Below are 14,958 nucleotides of genomic sequence, written 5' to 3' on the forward strand. Positions count from 1 at the left end.
GGTATTTCTAACTTGTAAGTAAACCAATTAGCATCATCGTCGATAGAGTGTGCCATGGTTAAAAATCTATCATAACCCTGAGTAACATTATCCCAAACTGGTGGTAAAACCACATCAGCCAAACCAACCTTCCAGTTTGATAAGAGTTTAATAGGTTGCGGCAACTTCACCTTAAAAGATGATTGGTTGTTCTCGGGGAAATCGTCCATAGACGCATTACTGGGTAAAGTGACGTAAAACGAGTCTTCCATAATTAAGAGATTTGAAGAATACTTAGTCAAAATGGTGAAAGAGTGAAGGTTTTATAGTCGGGAAAAATATCTACCCCGGGGAGGTGGGCTCGCTAACACGACACTTGTTTACTTTGGGGGCGTGGTTGTTTACTTTTCTCTTAAAGTACAGGGTTTCACTTCTCCGGCTTAGGTGAGTCCGAAGAGATAATTAACGCAAGTGAATGTAAACCGGGATATAGCCATAGTTATACCTCCCGGATATTACGGTTCCGTAGAGGAATTACTCGAAATATTGTCAATAAACGATGCTGATGCTTCTGAAAAAATAAAATTTAGGGTTGAATTTTCATACAAACAAACCAAATGGACGGGTGATGGTTGAGTTAAAAGGGACAAACCAACTTTATATTCCAAGTGAAATTCCCATTATATGGGGGTTCACTAAGAAACCAAAGAAAAACCTTACCGTGGTCACTTCCATGACAGCCCCTTTCAGTTGCGATATGGATGCCGGGATGCAATCCTTATTCGTATACTCTGATATAAATCAGTCTCGATCAGTAGGGGACTCTGACGACCCTATCTTAAGAATTATTAGTATAAACGAGAAGGATGGAGACACGGTGGAAAAAGGGTTTCCTAAACTTCATTATATGCCCATAGCGAAAAACAAGTTTTAGACAATAGAAATAAACATTATGAGTGAAATGGGTCAACCTGTGAAGTTCGAACGTGGTAAAGTTCACGTCACTCTACATTTCAGACCCAGAAGAACTTGGCACTTGTTATAAGAACTACGTCGAATTCAATCTCCGCCTCATATTTGGCGTGATTGTCAAAGTGTAAGGATGTCTCCATACAATACAGGTCACGTTTCTGTTAAGGATTATGAGGACTATTATCTAAATCAAATTGGACACCACTTCCGGTCTACCGGGGTTTAGCAGTGCAAAGAGGCTACGATTTGGGGAGCATACTAGCTTCGGCATTTAGATCAGTCATACCCATACTGAAAAGGAGTGCTACGTTCTTAGGTCGAAAGTTTTTGAATACTGGCGCGAAAATTACGACGGATTTTACATGCGGTGTACTCATTAAACAATCATTGAGAACTAGGGGTAAAGAAGCGGGTAAAGAAACATTGAGAAGGGCGGCCGAAGAAGTGACCAAGCTAACTGGAAATGGACGTAAAAGGAAACGCAAAGTGTCACCCATCATCCGTTCTGTTCGAACTAAGAAGAAGACAAGGCCGTCATCTTTACAACCGGATATATTTTCATAATGTCACTCGCACACCCTAACTCTAAGATCAGCGTCAGCTCGGAAATAAATGTTTTTCACGTACCCTATAGTCAAACTGGGATAATAGGAAGTCAATGGGTGGAGTATAACTCTACCTCCAACGTAGATGAAAATCAGGCTATTATATTTCCCATCACCGGGAACTCCGAGTCATACATGGATTTGAAAAACACGCTCCTACAAGTACAAGTAAAAGTGGTGTAAAAGCTGTGTACGATGCGAATGTTGATTTAACTACTCAGGCGGATAAAGTTGGACCCGAAAACCTATTACTCTCCAGTCTTTTTAGTGAACTACACGTATCATTGAATGATAGATCAGTTACATCATGTCCTCAACAATACGCATTCAAGAGCATGATTCAAACGTTATTGACATTTGGTGGTTCAGCGAAAAAGAGTTTTTTGACCGGGGCACTGTTCTACAAAGATACGACGGGACATTTTGACGACTTTTTCGAAAATGAAGGGTTTGAGAAACGGAGTAAATTCGCCAAAATGGCGTTATAGACTTGATTGGTGTCGTACACGCCGATATATGTCAGCAAAATCGCTTCATCCCTAATCTGGTCGATGTGAATTTTAAATTTATCAAACGTCCCAACGAATTCTGCGGATGGAATTAAAGCGAAAGTTATATTTACCCACGCTTCGTTATTCATAAGAAGAGTTAAACTAGCCCCCGAGATTATGATATCACACGCCAAAACCCTGGAATTGGCCACGATGAAATACCCCATATCACGTACGGAATGTAATACGTTTTCCATATCTCAAGGAAGTAAGATAGCAGTCAAAGACAATTTATTTAGCGGCCAACAACCGAATAAAGTTGTAATTGGATTTGTAGACCAGAACGCGTTTTTGGGTGATTATAAAATGTCGCCTTTTAATATTAACAAGTTGGGAAAACCAAAATATTACCTCTCCGAGTCAAGAGGTCTACTAGTACAAAGTTATTTACCTAGATATGGAAATATTTCTCTTTTTTGAAGTAAAAATTTACGAAATATTGAAGCAGTATTCCAAGCATAGCGAATATACAGTAAAGCAGACGACATTTTACATCCAATAAGGATAAATCTTGGACACATGGAAATCAGTCAATGGCAAAAAGAACAGGAAATGAAGCCTACGCTTCAGCTGTTTACTCTTTATTCTGATAGCTACATTCGCAACTGGTTTGCAGTGTAAACACTATCGTCTCGTCTCACCTCACCTCAACAATATACTTAGTTTGCCAACATGAGTGTTAACATAGATAATAAACACAAGGATCAGAAGGTCGGGGGAGAGCTTGCCGCGCTTTGTACAAACTGGGTAGGTTCTACTTCCGGAAACCAGCGCATGCGTACGGCGAGTCATGCACGAAAAACGAGCAGGCAGACCTCGTCTGCGCAGAAGCGGAAGTCAACTGCAGAAGTTTGGCGTGCGGCCCCCCCGCACAAGCGCGGCAAAGAGAGATACACTACGGAAGGCATACATTCCGATCCTTGTGTATACTATCTATGGTGTTAACGTTAAATAATACCAAAGCTAAATTGTAGCTAGACGCATTGATACTCAGTGCGCACTATAAAGAGAATAAAAACTCTGTAGCTTAGCCCTACTAATCTAATTGCCACCATGATCTTTTCTTCAATTATAAAATCTTAACCTGATTAACTAAGAGTGTATTTAACTTTCGGCTCACGGTAGGATTTTACTTTACCTACCTAACCCAACCAACACTTGATTCTGACTAATTAGGCCACGGGGAGTTCGGAAAAAATAGTGAAAAAATTCTTAACCCGCCGCAAGTTGGTTAAAAAAATTTTTGAAAATTTGAAAATTGCATGTACTTACCGCCATTAAGACCGCTACGTGCCTAAACGCATTCTGCCCTCGATCTTGAAAAACTACCCGGGGGGTAAATATAATAATAAGGACTCGCGACGGAATTCAAGGAGCACATACTGCGGAAATATAGCTATGAAATTTTAAACACCCACTGAAACATTTAGAATTCTCATACCAGGATAGAAAAATGTTTGAAGCGAGCTCCAATTTTAAAAATAAACAACGATATTTTGCTAAATTGCGTAGATTATTTCGGAAGTAAATAAAGATAAACAATAATATTTTGGAAAAGGCATAATATTATTTGGGAAGTAAATGAAGATAAACCACAATATTTTGGAAAAGGCGTAACATTATTTGGGAAATAAATGAAGATACACAATAATATTTTGGAAAAGGCATAATATTATTTGGGAAATAAATGAAGATAAACCACAATATTTTGGAAAAGGCGTAACATTATTTGGGAAATAAATGAAGATAAACAATAATATTTTGGAAAAGGCATAATATTATTTGGGAAATAAATGAAGATAAACCACAATATTTTGGAAAAGGCGTAACATTATTTGGGAAATAAATGAAGATAAACAATAATATTTTGGAAAAGGCATAATATTATTTGGGAAATAAATGAAGATAAACCACAATATTTTGGAAAAGGCGTAACATTATTTGGGAAGTAAATGAAGATAAACCACAATATTTTGGGAAAGGCGTAACATTATTTGGGAAGTAAATGAAGATAAACCACAATATTTTGGAAAAGGCGTAACATTATTTGGGAAATAAATGAAGATAAACAATAATATTTTGGAAAAGGCATAATATTATTTGGGAAATAAATGAAGATAAACCACAATATTTTGGAAAAGGCGTAACATTATTTGGGAAGTAAATGAAGATAAACCACAATATTTTGGGAAAGGCGTAACATTATTTGGGAAGTAAATGAAGATAAACCACAATATTTTGGAAAAGGCGTAACATTATTTGGGATGATAAACAACATATTTTGGAAAGGCGGTCACTTATTTGGAAAATTATATACAATTTGCTTAAAATGTGGCACTTAGCGTGTGTGGTTTATCTTCATTTACTTCCCAAATAATGTTACGCCTTTTCCAAAATATTGTGGTTTATCTTCATTTACTTCCCAAATAATGTTACGCCTTTTCCAAAATATTATTGTTTATCTTCATTTACTTCCCAAATAATGTTACGCCTTTTCCAAAATATTGTGGTTTATCTTCATTTACTTCCCAAATAATATTATGCCTTTTCCAAAATATTATTGTTTATCTTTATTTACTTCCGAAATAATCTACGCAATTTAGCAAAATATCGTTGTTTATTTTTAAAATTGGAGCTCGCTTCAAATATTTTTCTATCCTGGTATGAGAATTCTAAATGTTTCAGTGGGTGTTTAAAATTTCATAGCTATATTTCCGCAGTATGTGCTCCTTGAATTCCGTCGCGAGTCCTTATTATTATATTTACCCCCCCGGGTAGTTTTTCAAGATCGAGGGCAGAATGCGTTTAGGCGCGTAGCGGTCTTAATGGCGGTAAGTACATGCAATTTTCAAATTTTCAAAAAAATTTTTCACCAACTTGCGGCGGGTTTAGAATTTTTTCACTAAATTTTTCGAACTCCCCGTGGCCTAATTAATCAGAATCAAGTGTTGGTTGGGTTAGGTAGGTAAAGTAAAATCCTACCCGGCTCACTCTGAACCGTTGATTTCTTTTCATTTCAGACACGAAAATCAAAACCCAAAGTTTACTTCACCTCTGGCCTCAATTACTTACTCTTTATTTCACTAAGCCTATTGCGGGTAATACTAGATATACCCGCCGGAGTCTAGATCTTAGCTTTCTTCGTGAAATCACTAAACCAAGGATTATTCTATATACAGATGTAGTATAGCTTAAGTAATATATAAACAGCCATTTCAAATAAAGATATTAAAATAAATTTTTGGATTATCAAAATGAAACAGAGCTTTAAAGCTACAAAAGTACTAAATGCATCATAATTACGAAAAATATTTCCACATATTCACTTTATATTATGGATAAAGGGAATATTATGATTCTGTAGGATTTCTTTACACATCAAAACAACGCGAATGTGCCCAAAACTGGGAAACACAACCTATCATACTTACGATAGTTTCGCACTTACCAACCGTTACCTCTCTAACTGAGACAATGACACAACAAACTGAATTTGTTATTTATCCTAATTCAACTCCTCTACTCCGTCTCTATTAACATCAATGCTCGACCTATTTTAACTTTCTAGAGTTTCCATGATTAGTAATACAGTGGGCTAAATGCTTAAATACTCGCTCTATATTAACTATGAAATGTGTACAGTGTACCGACTTTATACGCAATCTTCATTACTCGTCCTATATAAACTTTGACTATATGGTTTTAGTTAGCACAGATTTTTCTTAAATAATTTAATAAATATAATTAATATTAAACATTTTCTTCGTTAGTTGTTCGCCTTATTGATCGTTACATCGTGTTGATAAAGAACAATTAAACATTCTTGAGAGACTTGACTAATATTGGCGTTTGAAATGAAGCATACGCCGGTTGCTTCGCCTCACTCAAATAGGTAGTATATAAGGGTGTCGAACTCCAGCTAAAAGCAAGAACAACCGCAATTGCGAAAACCTTTGGTGGTGATCCCACCTTAGGGAGGCTAGACGTTTCTCGTAACCCTAGCTGATCGCCGCGAAAGTCTTAAACCCATCGATGACGATGGAGTAGAAGCCAGGTGTGCAGACTGGTGTCCATGTGGGATGGACAAAAACAAAGACCAGAAGATGGTGGTGTTAGAAACCAGGTGTACAGACTGGTGTCCATGTGGGATGGACAAAAACAGAGACCAGAAGATGGTGGTGTTAGAAGCCAGGTGTACAGACTGGTGTCCATGTGGGATGGACAATAACAGAGACCAGAAGATGGTGGTGTTAGAAGCCAGTAAGTACAGACTGGTGTCCATGTGGGATGGACAAAAACAGAGACCAGAAGATGGTGGTGTTAGAAGCCAATGAATACAGATTGGTGTTCATGTGGAATGGAATTGGTCAGTTGAATTGTGGATAGCCTCAAGTTTTGAATTTTCCGGGAACTGTGAATGCGGTCCGGAAATAGCGAACACATTTGCTTCGATTCGGAAACTGCGAACGCGGTCCCCTGGGGTGTAAGTCAATAACAACAGCCAGACAGACAGACAGACACACACGTCGAAATTAGAACCTCTCCGTGACATACGTCACTCGGAGAGGTAAAAATCAAGCGCCGAGTCAAATCGCCTTATCCGGTGATGGGGTTAGCGTACACCATAAACCCTTAAACCCCAACTATAAAGATAACCTATGTATGAGATCAGACGCCAATCTCTTTCTTCAAACCGGACAATGGAATATGCACGAGGGAAATTTCATTGACCGTGACGAGTTCCCCAATTGTAATGCTCTTTTCGTATTCGACTTGACCCCCAACCTGAGTGGTAGTTCGACTGAAAGTTTCAACTTTGTAAAGAACGGTAGTGTCCGATTGGAGTTAATATTTGCCGAAGCGCTACCGGCTACAATTGCCGTCGTTTACTATTCGGAATTCCAGTCTTTGATTGAAATTGACAAAAACCGAGCCGTTTTATTCGATCAAAGCTCATAATGGACTCTCGACAACTTGAGAAAATATTAAGGCGTGACCCATACACTAGGAATTTGTTCCGGGGAATATTTCCGGCGGATAAACTACCACTAACTGTTAAAACATTTCCATCGCTATTTATTGCGAACACTGATACGTCTAAAGGGAAAGGCGAACATTGGACGGTTATATACATTTCGAGGAAAACGAATACTGAATTCTTTGAAAGCTACGGAATTCCACCCGATTTATTTAAATTTAACGGTTTTGTGGAGCGAAACAGCCTAAAAGCCGGTTTTCACGGGGCGAAAATCGGGGCGAAATCGGGCGAAAACCTGCCGCCACCGAAAAAACTTCGGCGCGCCGAAACGAAAAGTCTCTTTTCGCCGGAGTAGAGTGGAGCTCTAGTTTTTTGGCCGCCGAATATTGTCGCAGCCAATAATAGGGCCGTATGATCGTACGTCACTCGGACGTCGTTTCTCGAGCTTTTGGGGGGGTTTTTTGGTAAAATTAAAATGGCGGCCGCGATGAAGTTGAGAATTTCAAAAAAGGATGTAAACAATGAAGATTTTATCGAAGAAGTTCGAAAACATCCATTTCTTTACGATGGAAGTAGTAAAGACTACAAGGATAATGTCAAGAAAGACAATTGTTGGAGATCTATAGGGGAAAAATTTGGGCTATCTAGTAAGTAGTTTTCATTGAGTGAATAGAAATCATATTTCCAACCGCTTCTGGTGTGTCTTTTTAAATTTATGTTGCTAATTAGCTTTGTCTAAAAATAGGAGATGATGCAGCTTCAAAATGGAAGGGTTTGAGAGACAGGTATATGAAAGAGAGAAGGGCTTTCCTTTTGAAACTCAAGAGTGGTAGCGGCTCGAAAGATGTTGTTAAACCTAAATGGAGGCTCTATGTGATTTTGGAAGGGTTCTTGGAAACCTCTGTCGCCCACAGAGAGTATGATTGAAATTTTACATAATTAAAGTGAGATCAAAATTATAATACTATAATTTTAGAACTACGAGTAATTTTGAAGAGCAAGCAATAATAATTGACGAAAGCGAAATTGTCATCCAAGAAAACCAAGATTGTTCTTTGTAGGTTTTTATCTATTTAGTATGTAATCCAGAACTTTAAATAAGAAAATATTTGCAGACATGAAGGAAATCTTTTGAATAATGACCCACAATGTTCAACTTCAAGGTCATCAACCACCGACACTGAATTTAATTGTGGCAAGAGCGTGAGGTCATCTGAAGAAGGAGATACGACGGAAACAGAAGGACCAAAAAAAAAGAAGAAATTACAAGATAATGGAATTAATAAGGAAGTAATAAATATATTGCAAAAAGCAACGTCAAACTTGGAACAACTTATGCCCCAAAACAAATCTCCGGAACACACAGAAAGTTACTATTATTTCCGAAGTGTGGAGAAACGCTTTGAAAAATTAAGCGAAACAGATAAAGCAGATGTGCGATTTAAGTTTGAACAAATTTTATTTGAAAAGTTTAACCAAAAAGAATAAAAATTAAACTTTTGTCAGTTAATTTTTTCTTTACTTGCGAAACTCGAAAAAAGATAAGGAATTTCAATTATGTATTTATGTTTCCTCTGTTTACGTAAGCGTCTTGCCATTCAACCGCACCTTCATTGCAAAGATAGCTGGCCAGGGTATTTCTTAGTTCTGCGGGTTGTGCTCCATGCCTATTTGCACCCCTGACACCCCCCACCCTAATTGCATTTCCACCAGCTACAATATTTCTCCATCCTCCTCCTATGATGTTACCATTTGCATCTTCAGTATCTGCAAAATTGGGTGGCTTGTATCTTCTTTTATGGGATAAGGTATTGGTCTCGTGGGTCATTAAAAAATTATGCAACACTATGCATGCCTTTACAATCTGGTCTATGTTTTCACATTTTCCTTTTATTGGCTTCCGGAATATTCGCCAACGAGCTGCCATTATACCAAAAGTATTCTCAATAATACGTCGCGCACGGCTCAATCTATAGTTGAATATCTTCTTTTCGTGGCTTAGATCCTTTCCTGGGTATGGTCGTAGTAAGTTTTCTAATAGAGGAAAGGCCTCGTCTCCAACAAAAAAATAAGGGAAATTTATTTGTGAATTGACTAGAGGGCTTGAATGTGGAATATTCAAAGATGCGGGATTGGTTTGAACCCGTGCTCCAAATGAGGTTTTTGAAAAAACACCACCATCACTCTGGCTCCCAAAACTCCCTATGTCCACCATTCGAAAAACGTAGTTCGAGTCGCAAAGGGCCATAAGTATGATACTAAAAGTTCCCTTGTAGTTAAAAAACTTTGAGCCAGAATTTGAAGGGCACTCGATTACTACATGCTTTCCGTCGAGAGCACCCAAGCAATGGGGCAGATTCCAAGTTTTTTCAAATCCTTTAGCTATTTCCAACCAGTCATTTTTAGATTCGGGAAACTTAACGTATGATAGTGACATAATATCCCAAATGGCAGCGCAGGTCTCTTTAATTATATTGCTGACAGTTGTTCTGCCCAATCGAAAGGCGAAAGACATACTGACTTGCATGTCACCACTTGCAAGGAACCTGAAATAATTTATACCATTATTAATATCAATTTTATTTTAAATTGATACTGTTGGCAATAAAATACTATATCAGCTATCCATACTTACCGCAGTGTGAGAGCCAGTCTTTCCTCGGCGGAGATGCATTTTCTCATGACAGTATCATTCTTTGAAATTCGATCTTTGATTAAGGTTAATATTTCATTAAATTGTCCAGGAGTCATTCGGAAAAATCTGTTGATCAATTATAAAGTTAATATTGGTTATAAATTTATGATATGTTGCAAACCCTCTTACCTAAAGTGGCTATCCAAATCAGATTCCCTCATTTCTCTGATGAGATTAGAAAAACAGCCTTGTTCTTTTCTCTTTCGAAATATATTTCTCACCCATATGGATTTTTTATACTTGCGATTATTCCTATTTAAAACCTGAGTAGCTAATATTATAACCGCAAGGTTAATAACTCCTAAATTGGCTCTAATTAATGCTTGGCTATTGTTATCCATTTTATTTTTGGGAATATAAATAAATAATCAAGCAGACCATAGGGCAGACTACTGAAAGAAGAGGGGAAAAAACGGGCTAGACATACGGAATTCTCTAAAAATGGAAGTTCAATAAAAAATAAAATGAAGCAGACTAAAGAGCAGACGACAGAAAAGAGGGAGAAAAAAATATTGCTCGCCGAAAAAACGGCTCTGTGAAAACCTCTCGCCGCGGTGATAAGCAAAATTTCGGTGCGTCAAAGCGGAATTTTGCGCCAAATTTCGGTCCCGTGAAAACAAGGCTTAACTGTTACGTTTAATTCACGCCAGCTACAGGGGGAATTAAGTCAAACTTGTGGTGGGTATTGTCTATTTCTCGTTGTATCGGTGTAGGGGAGTTAAAATATTTGATATAATAAAACGATTTTCCATAGAAAATGTTAATGATCGTATGATTGCGGATTATATGTATAAGAATTACTCAATAACTTTTTCATAATTTTTCTCTTTATTTTGTTTTAATATGCCCATGGGCATTTAAAATTAAACATTTATCGTCACAGGGGTTTAGGCATAGTTTATTCTGCCTCACAGTTTTTAAGATGTGTTTGTCGCTGACTATTCGGACCATTTCCGCGGTGGTCAGCGCGCGGTTGAGTAGGCACTCGCGGTAGTGCGCGTGCCGGACGCGTTTCCTCACGACGTGCTTGCACACCCCCTTGCACTTCTTTTTCTCTCCATTAGATGATAGGATGCTGTACATCTTGGATCTCAACCCTCAGAACTCTTGAATTGGGGTTCCGTCCAATTCATCTTTAAATTTCCCCAGTCTTTTCTTGTTAATGTCACTGTGAAGAGGATGGTCACGTGGGTACCCCGAGAAATCATACCTGTCCATTTGAGCGGCGAAGTCTTCATACAGATCCCGTGTCTCAATGTGGTAGGTGAGGCTATCTGTAATTATACGTCGTGTTAGTATAGGAACAAGCATAACATAATCCCATAAAAGATGCCGGTATCTGTAAACAGGAGTTTAGCCTTGTCACCATACTCCTTTAGAATTACGTCGTAGTGGAACTGGTGCATGAGAAGTTTAGACAGGTCCAAAAAGGCAAACCCGGTGTATATGGGTCGGTTTAAAATCAGCTTCTTCTTGGTAGAATGGATTTCAACAAGGTTGTTGTTGAAAATCGTAAATTTTTCAAAGGCGGGGGAACTGGCTTTTTTAACCGCCTTCTCGGCGGTGATGACTAGTTTGAAATCCTGACGATTTCGTAGGTTTTCCATGTTTTTACCTTTAAGTGAGGAAGTGGGGGTGGATATTATAAGCTTGCTAAAAGAAATAATTTTACTACTCACCGAATACGGCGTAATTCATCAGTTTAAAGAGGTCCTTTTCAAAATCGTCGGTGGCCTTACTTCTCTTCTCCGTGTTGAAGTCTATGTTCGACTTTAACCAAGCCCCTTGCTCAAATTTCATTATTCGTTGAATTTTGGTGATTTTCAGTCCTTTCGATGCGTAATACTTTAGGTTGCGATAGTGCACAACACTAGAAATTGGGGACTAGTTCGGGGAGTGATTCCTTAATTGGGATATTCAGAGTTGTCATCTTCTTTTTTGAGTATTCGGAGAGGAATTCCGGTTTTATCCTCATTGATTCCGAGGCTAGCGGATAACAATTGTGGCTAGTATGGAGGTTCTCGGGGTACTCCAAATCGACCTCGACTATAAATTCTTCCGGTGCGGTGTCGTGACAGTCTAAAATTTCCTGTTCAGAGTCCCGGTTGGGTTCAACCCACTGAAATTTCCTCATTGGCAAGGCGTCACTCATCACAGTCCCGTAGAGATAGTCAGAATCTATTGTTAATATTCATTAGTACAACACTAAGTTACGTTAACTTGAAATACATACCTAGATAACAGATACAGCTATCCGATTTTGAGTCGTCGTATCCCTCTAGATACTTGTTTTTAGCCTTTGCAATGCGATGGCTGATCATTGACACCCCACCCCGAATGCCCTTTTCGATGAAAAGGTGGATGTCCTCGTCCAGAATTAAGTCCAAGCACACCTTGGTCATACGTAAAGCGGCATTCCAAGCAAAACCGGGTAGTGTATAGGCATGGGCTGGGTCGAGACGATAATACGTCATACACATCCGACGGAAATTTTGAAACACGTCTGCCAGAAGGGGTGTGTCTGACAACACGTACAAGTCGTGATACCCGCCTATTGGAGAAAATACGTAATTTTGTCTAATATATTTAATTAGATATATACATACCTAAATTTTCGATGTTGATTGATTTGCACACATTCTGGGCATGCGTATAATCTTCCGGGCTATGATTCGGTTAAATCATTGTGGAAGCAGTTGATTGGTGGTAACTGAACCTCTCTAAACCGCTCCTCCGAATCCATGTGTGAATAGGGGTTTACACCCTTTCGTAGAAGTAATTTTACTTCTTCGGGTTCAAAAGGTGAACTCAATAGGGGGAATTTTTGGGGTTCCCCTTTAGCTAAGTTTGAAACCAATGTTTCAAGTGACACCGGAAAAAAACGGATGCTATCTATGAAGCGTTGATTTCCCAGCGAGATAGAAATATACGCCTCGCTATTTTATGCAATACAATCTATTCTTGTATTTTTTATTGCCGCTTTATGTTGCATAATGAGATGAGCATCATATCTGTGGATTAGAAAACAAATGGTTGGGTAAAATAATAATACTAAATAATAATAAAAAATAATATATAATAATAATATATATTACCTGCTTAAATTGTGCATCACGACTGGGATGAATTTCGGCGCTTTTAATTTCAGATTACAGCTCTGACACGCGCTCCCCTTAAACGCTCCGGTTTAATGATCATGGTCGCGTGTTTTGATTGATGTTTCCAGGAATACCTCTTCACAGACGAAACAGCGACTCGCGGATTGGAACGAGGCCTCCTCTTCCCCTGTTAACTCCATTGGGATATTTTCTTTCAAATTTTTGGCTATTGTTTTTGACTCGTCCATGAGCATTTTCAAAAACTTCATCCCACCGTCACGCCCTCTATATGTTTCATGTTTAACTAGTTTTCCTGAATAGAGTATTTAGTTAGATGTCTATCGTATTATTTCACGGATTTGAAATTACCAGTTGGGCCATTAATGGTGTAGGAGAACCCACACGCTACATGCAGCGCCAAAGTTGTGGTTGATGACAGAGAGGTTTCGGGAAGACACGTATCCACCTTTGTCAACAACGATTTGAAATCCGCAACAATGGTGTATGTCACCTACAAGTGAAGCTGTTATATAGTTTTGTCAAACTATCATTTTGTTAATAAGTTACCATTTGATTTCACCCGTAATTTTTGAATTTCAGAATAGGCTCATCGTGTGCGGGTCGTGCACGTTACACTCGCGAATATGATCATTATATACCGCTTCGGATGAGCTTCTTTTTAAACAATACCGACAGTAATACGATTCGTGACCGTGCTTGGTGAAACCACTAAACAGGCGACTTAGGTGACGAATTAATACAAAATGTTTTGACTGTCCATATGACACCAATAGCAAGTCAACCTTCCTAGAATGTTGCACTTTATTGTCGCTTACATAACGCGGCAAATGTCCTTTTTCACATGCGAAAATATTAATTGATAAATTGTGTTTCTCCTCGAATCGTTTCAATTTAAATGCATCTAGTTCCAAGGGGAATTTAACGCCTCATAAATCGAGTTCATTCTCGTATTGTTTATAGTGCGTTATACGACTAGGGTTGACTAAAGCCGGGTGTAGTTTCGCTAAAACAGACCACAGGAAGCACTTATTATCCCGTTGGTCTTCTGGGTTAATGTTCACTGTAGCCCGTTTATTCGCAATCACACGTGGAAATTCGAAGTATGTACCTCCAACGAGGGGGAAATATTGGATAATATTAATTTGAAAATATATAATTCGATCCAACAGCCAGCCGCTCCCCGTAGCTTCGAAAGTGCTCATACTTTCGGCAATCTTATCTCGACTCGAGTTAATTAGCCTCGGAATAACTTCCGGTGTCATCGTTACATGCATAAATCCACGGAAGAATGGTAGAGTTTCAGCCTCAGTGGCAGTTTTAGCCAACTCCAGAGTGTACCACGCTTATACCACCAAGTACCATTTAATTCCCTTTTTCACGCTTAGTTTCTTTCTGAGGTAAGTTTCTAGTTTTTCCCGGTGTTTGTTTATGAACAAAACGAGGTCCGTCACACCTTCTGGGGCGGTAATTCTGGCCGAGAAAATCGCGTTATCGAGCGCGTTCACCTTTTCAATGTCTGGATCGTTTTGCTCGGACTCCTAGTGGTCCATAAACTCGATCAAACCGAGATCATCTTGGGAGAGCAAGACATCATCATCATTTTGCTGAACTTCAAAATTTTCCATAAACTCCTCAAGGCCATCGTTATCTTTGGAGAGCAAAGCATCAGCCCCATTTTGTCCACCTTCCCACCCGTCCATAAACTCCCCAAGACGATCGTTATCTTGGGATAGTAAAACGTCCTCGTTCACATCACCTTCATAAATACCTTAGATTTTAATTCTTATACCAATTTAGAAAAGAGAGATTGTGTCTTAAACCCCTGGTTGTTAGCTACACCCTATGCATCGCTGTGCGGCGGGTAAGACACTTTACAGGGGGGGGGGGGGGTTAAATCAATAAACGAAATATTTACCATTTTCTACTTTTCTTTTCTTTCCTCCGTTTGTCAGAATCGTTGCCGCTTTTCTCTTTACGGGAGAATTGGGAGGGGTGACGCGGTGTGATGGTCCGGGTTGCGGGGACGTTGGACGCGTATTATTTTCCACGACTTTATTTA

General features: G+C 38.8%; 1 protein-coding gene across 1 annotated transcript; it reads left to right on the forward strand.

The window, feature by feature from the left end:
- The first annotated feature begins 7,331 nt into the window (after positions 1-7,331).
- LOC149622735 (uncharacterized) lies at positions 7,332-8,684 on the forward strand. Its single transcript, XM_089853499.1, has 4 exons — positions 7,332-7,732; positions 7,831-8,002; positions 8,062-8,142; positions 8,201-8,684. The coding sequence occupies exons 1-4, from the start codon at positions 7,561-7,563 to the stop codon at positions 8,571-8,573; spliced, it is 798 nt and encodes a 265-aa protein (XP_089709625.1). The 5' UTR covers positions 7,332-7,560; the 3' UTR covers positions 8,574-8,684.
- The last annotated feature ends 6,274 nt before the right edge of the window (positions 8,685-14,958 follow it).

Source organism: Phalangium opilio, unplaced genomic scaffold, assembly GCF_054372755.1.
Source record: "Phalangium opilio isolate 3A_F unplaced genomic scaffold, DU_Popi_V2 ptg000118l_1, whole genome shotgun sequence".
Lineage (NCBI taxonomy): Eukaryota > Metazoa > Arthropoda > Arachnida > Opiliones > Phalangiidae > Phalangium > Phalangium opilio.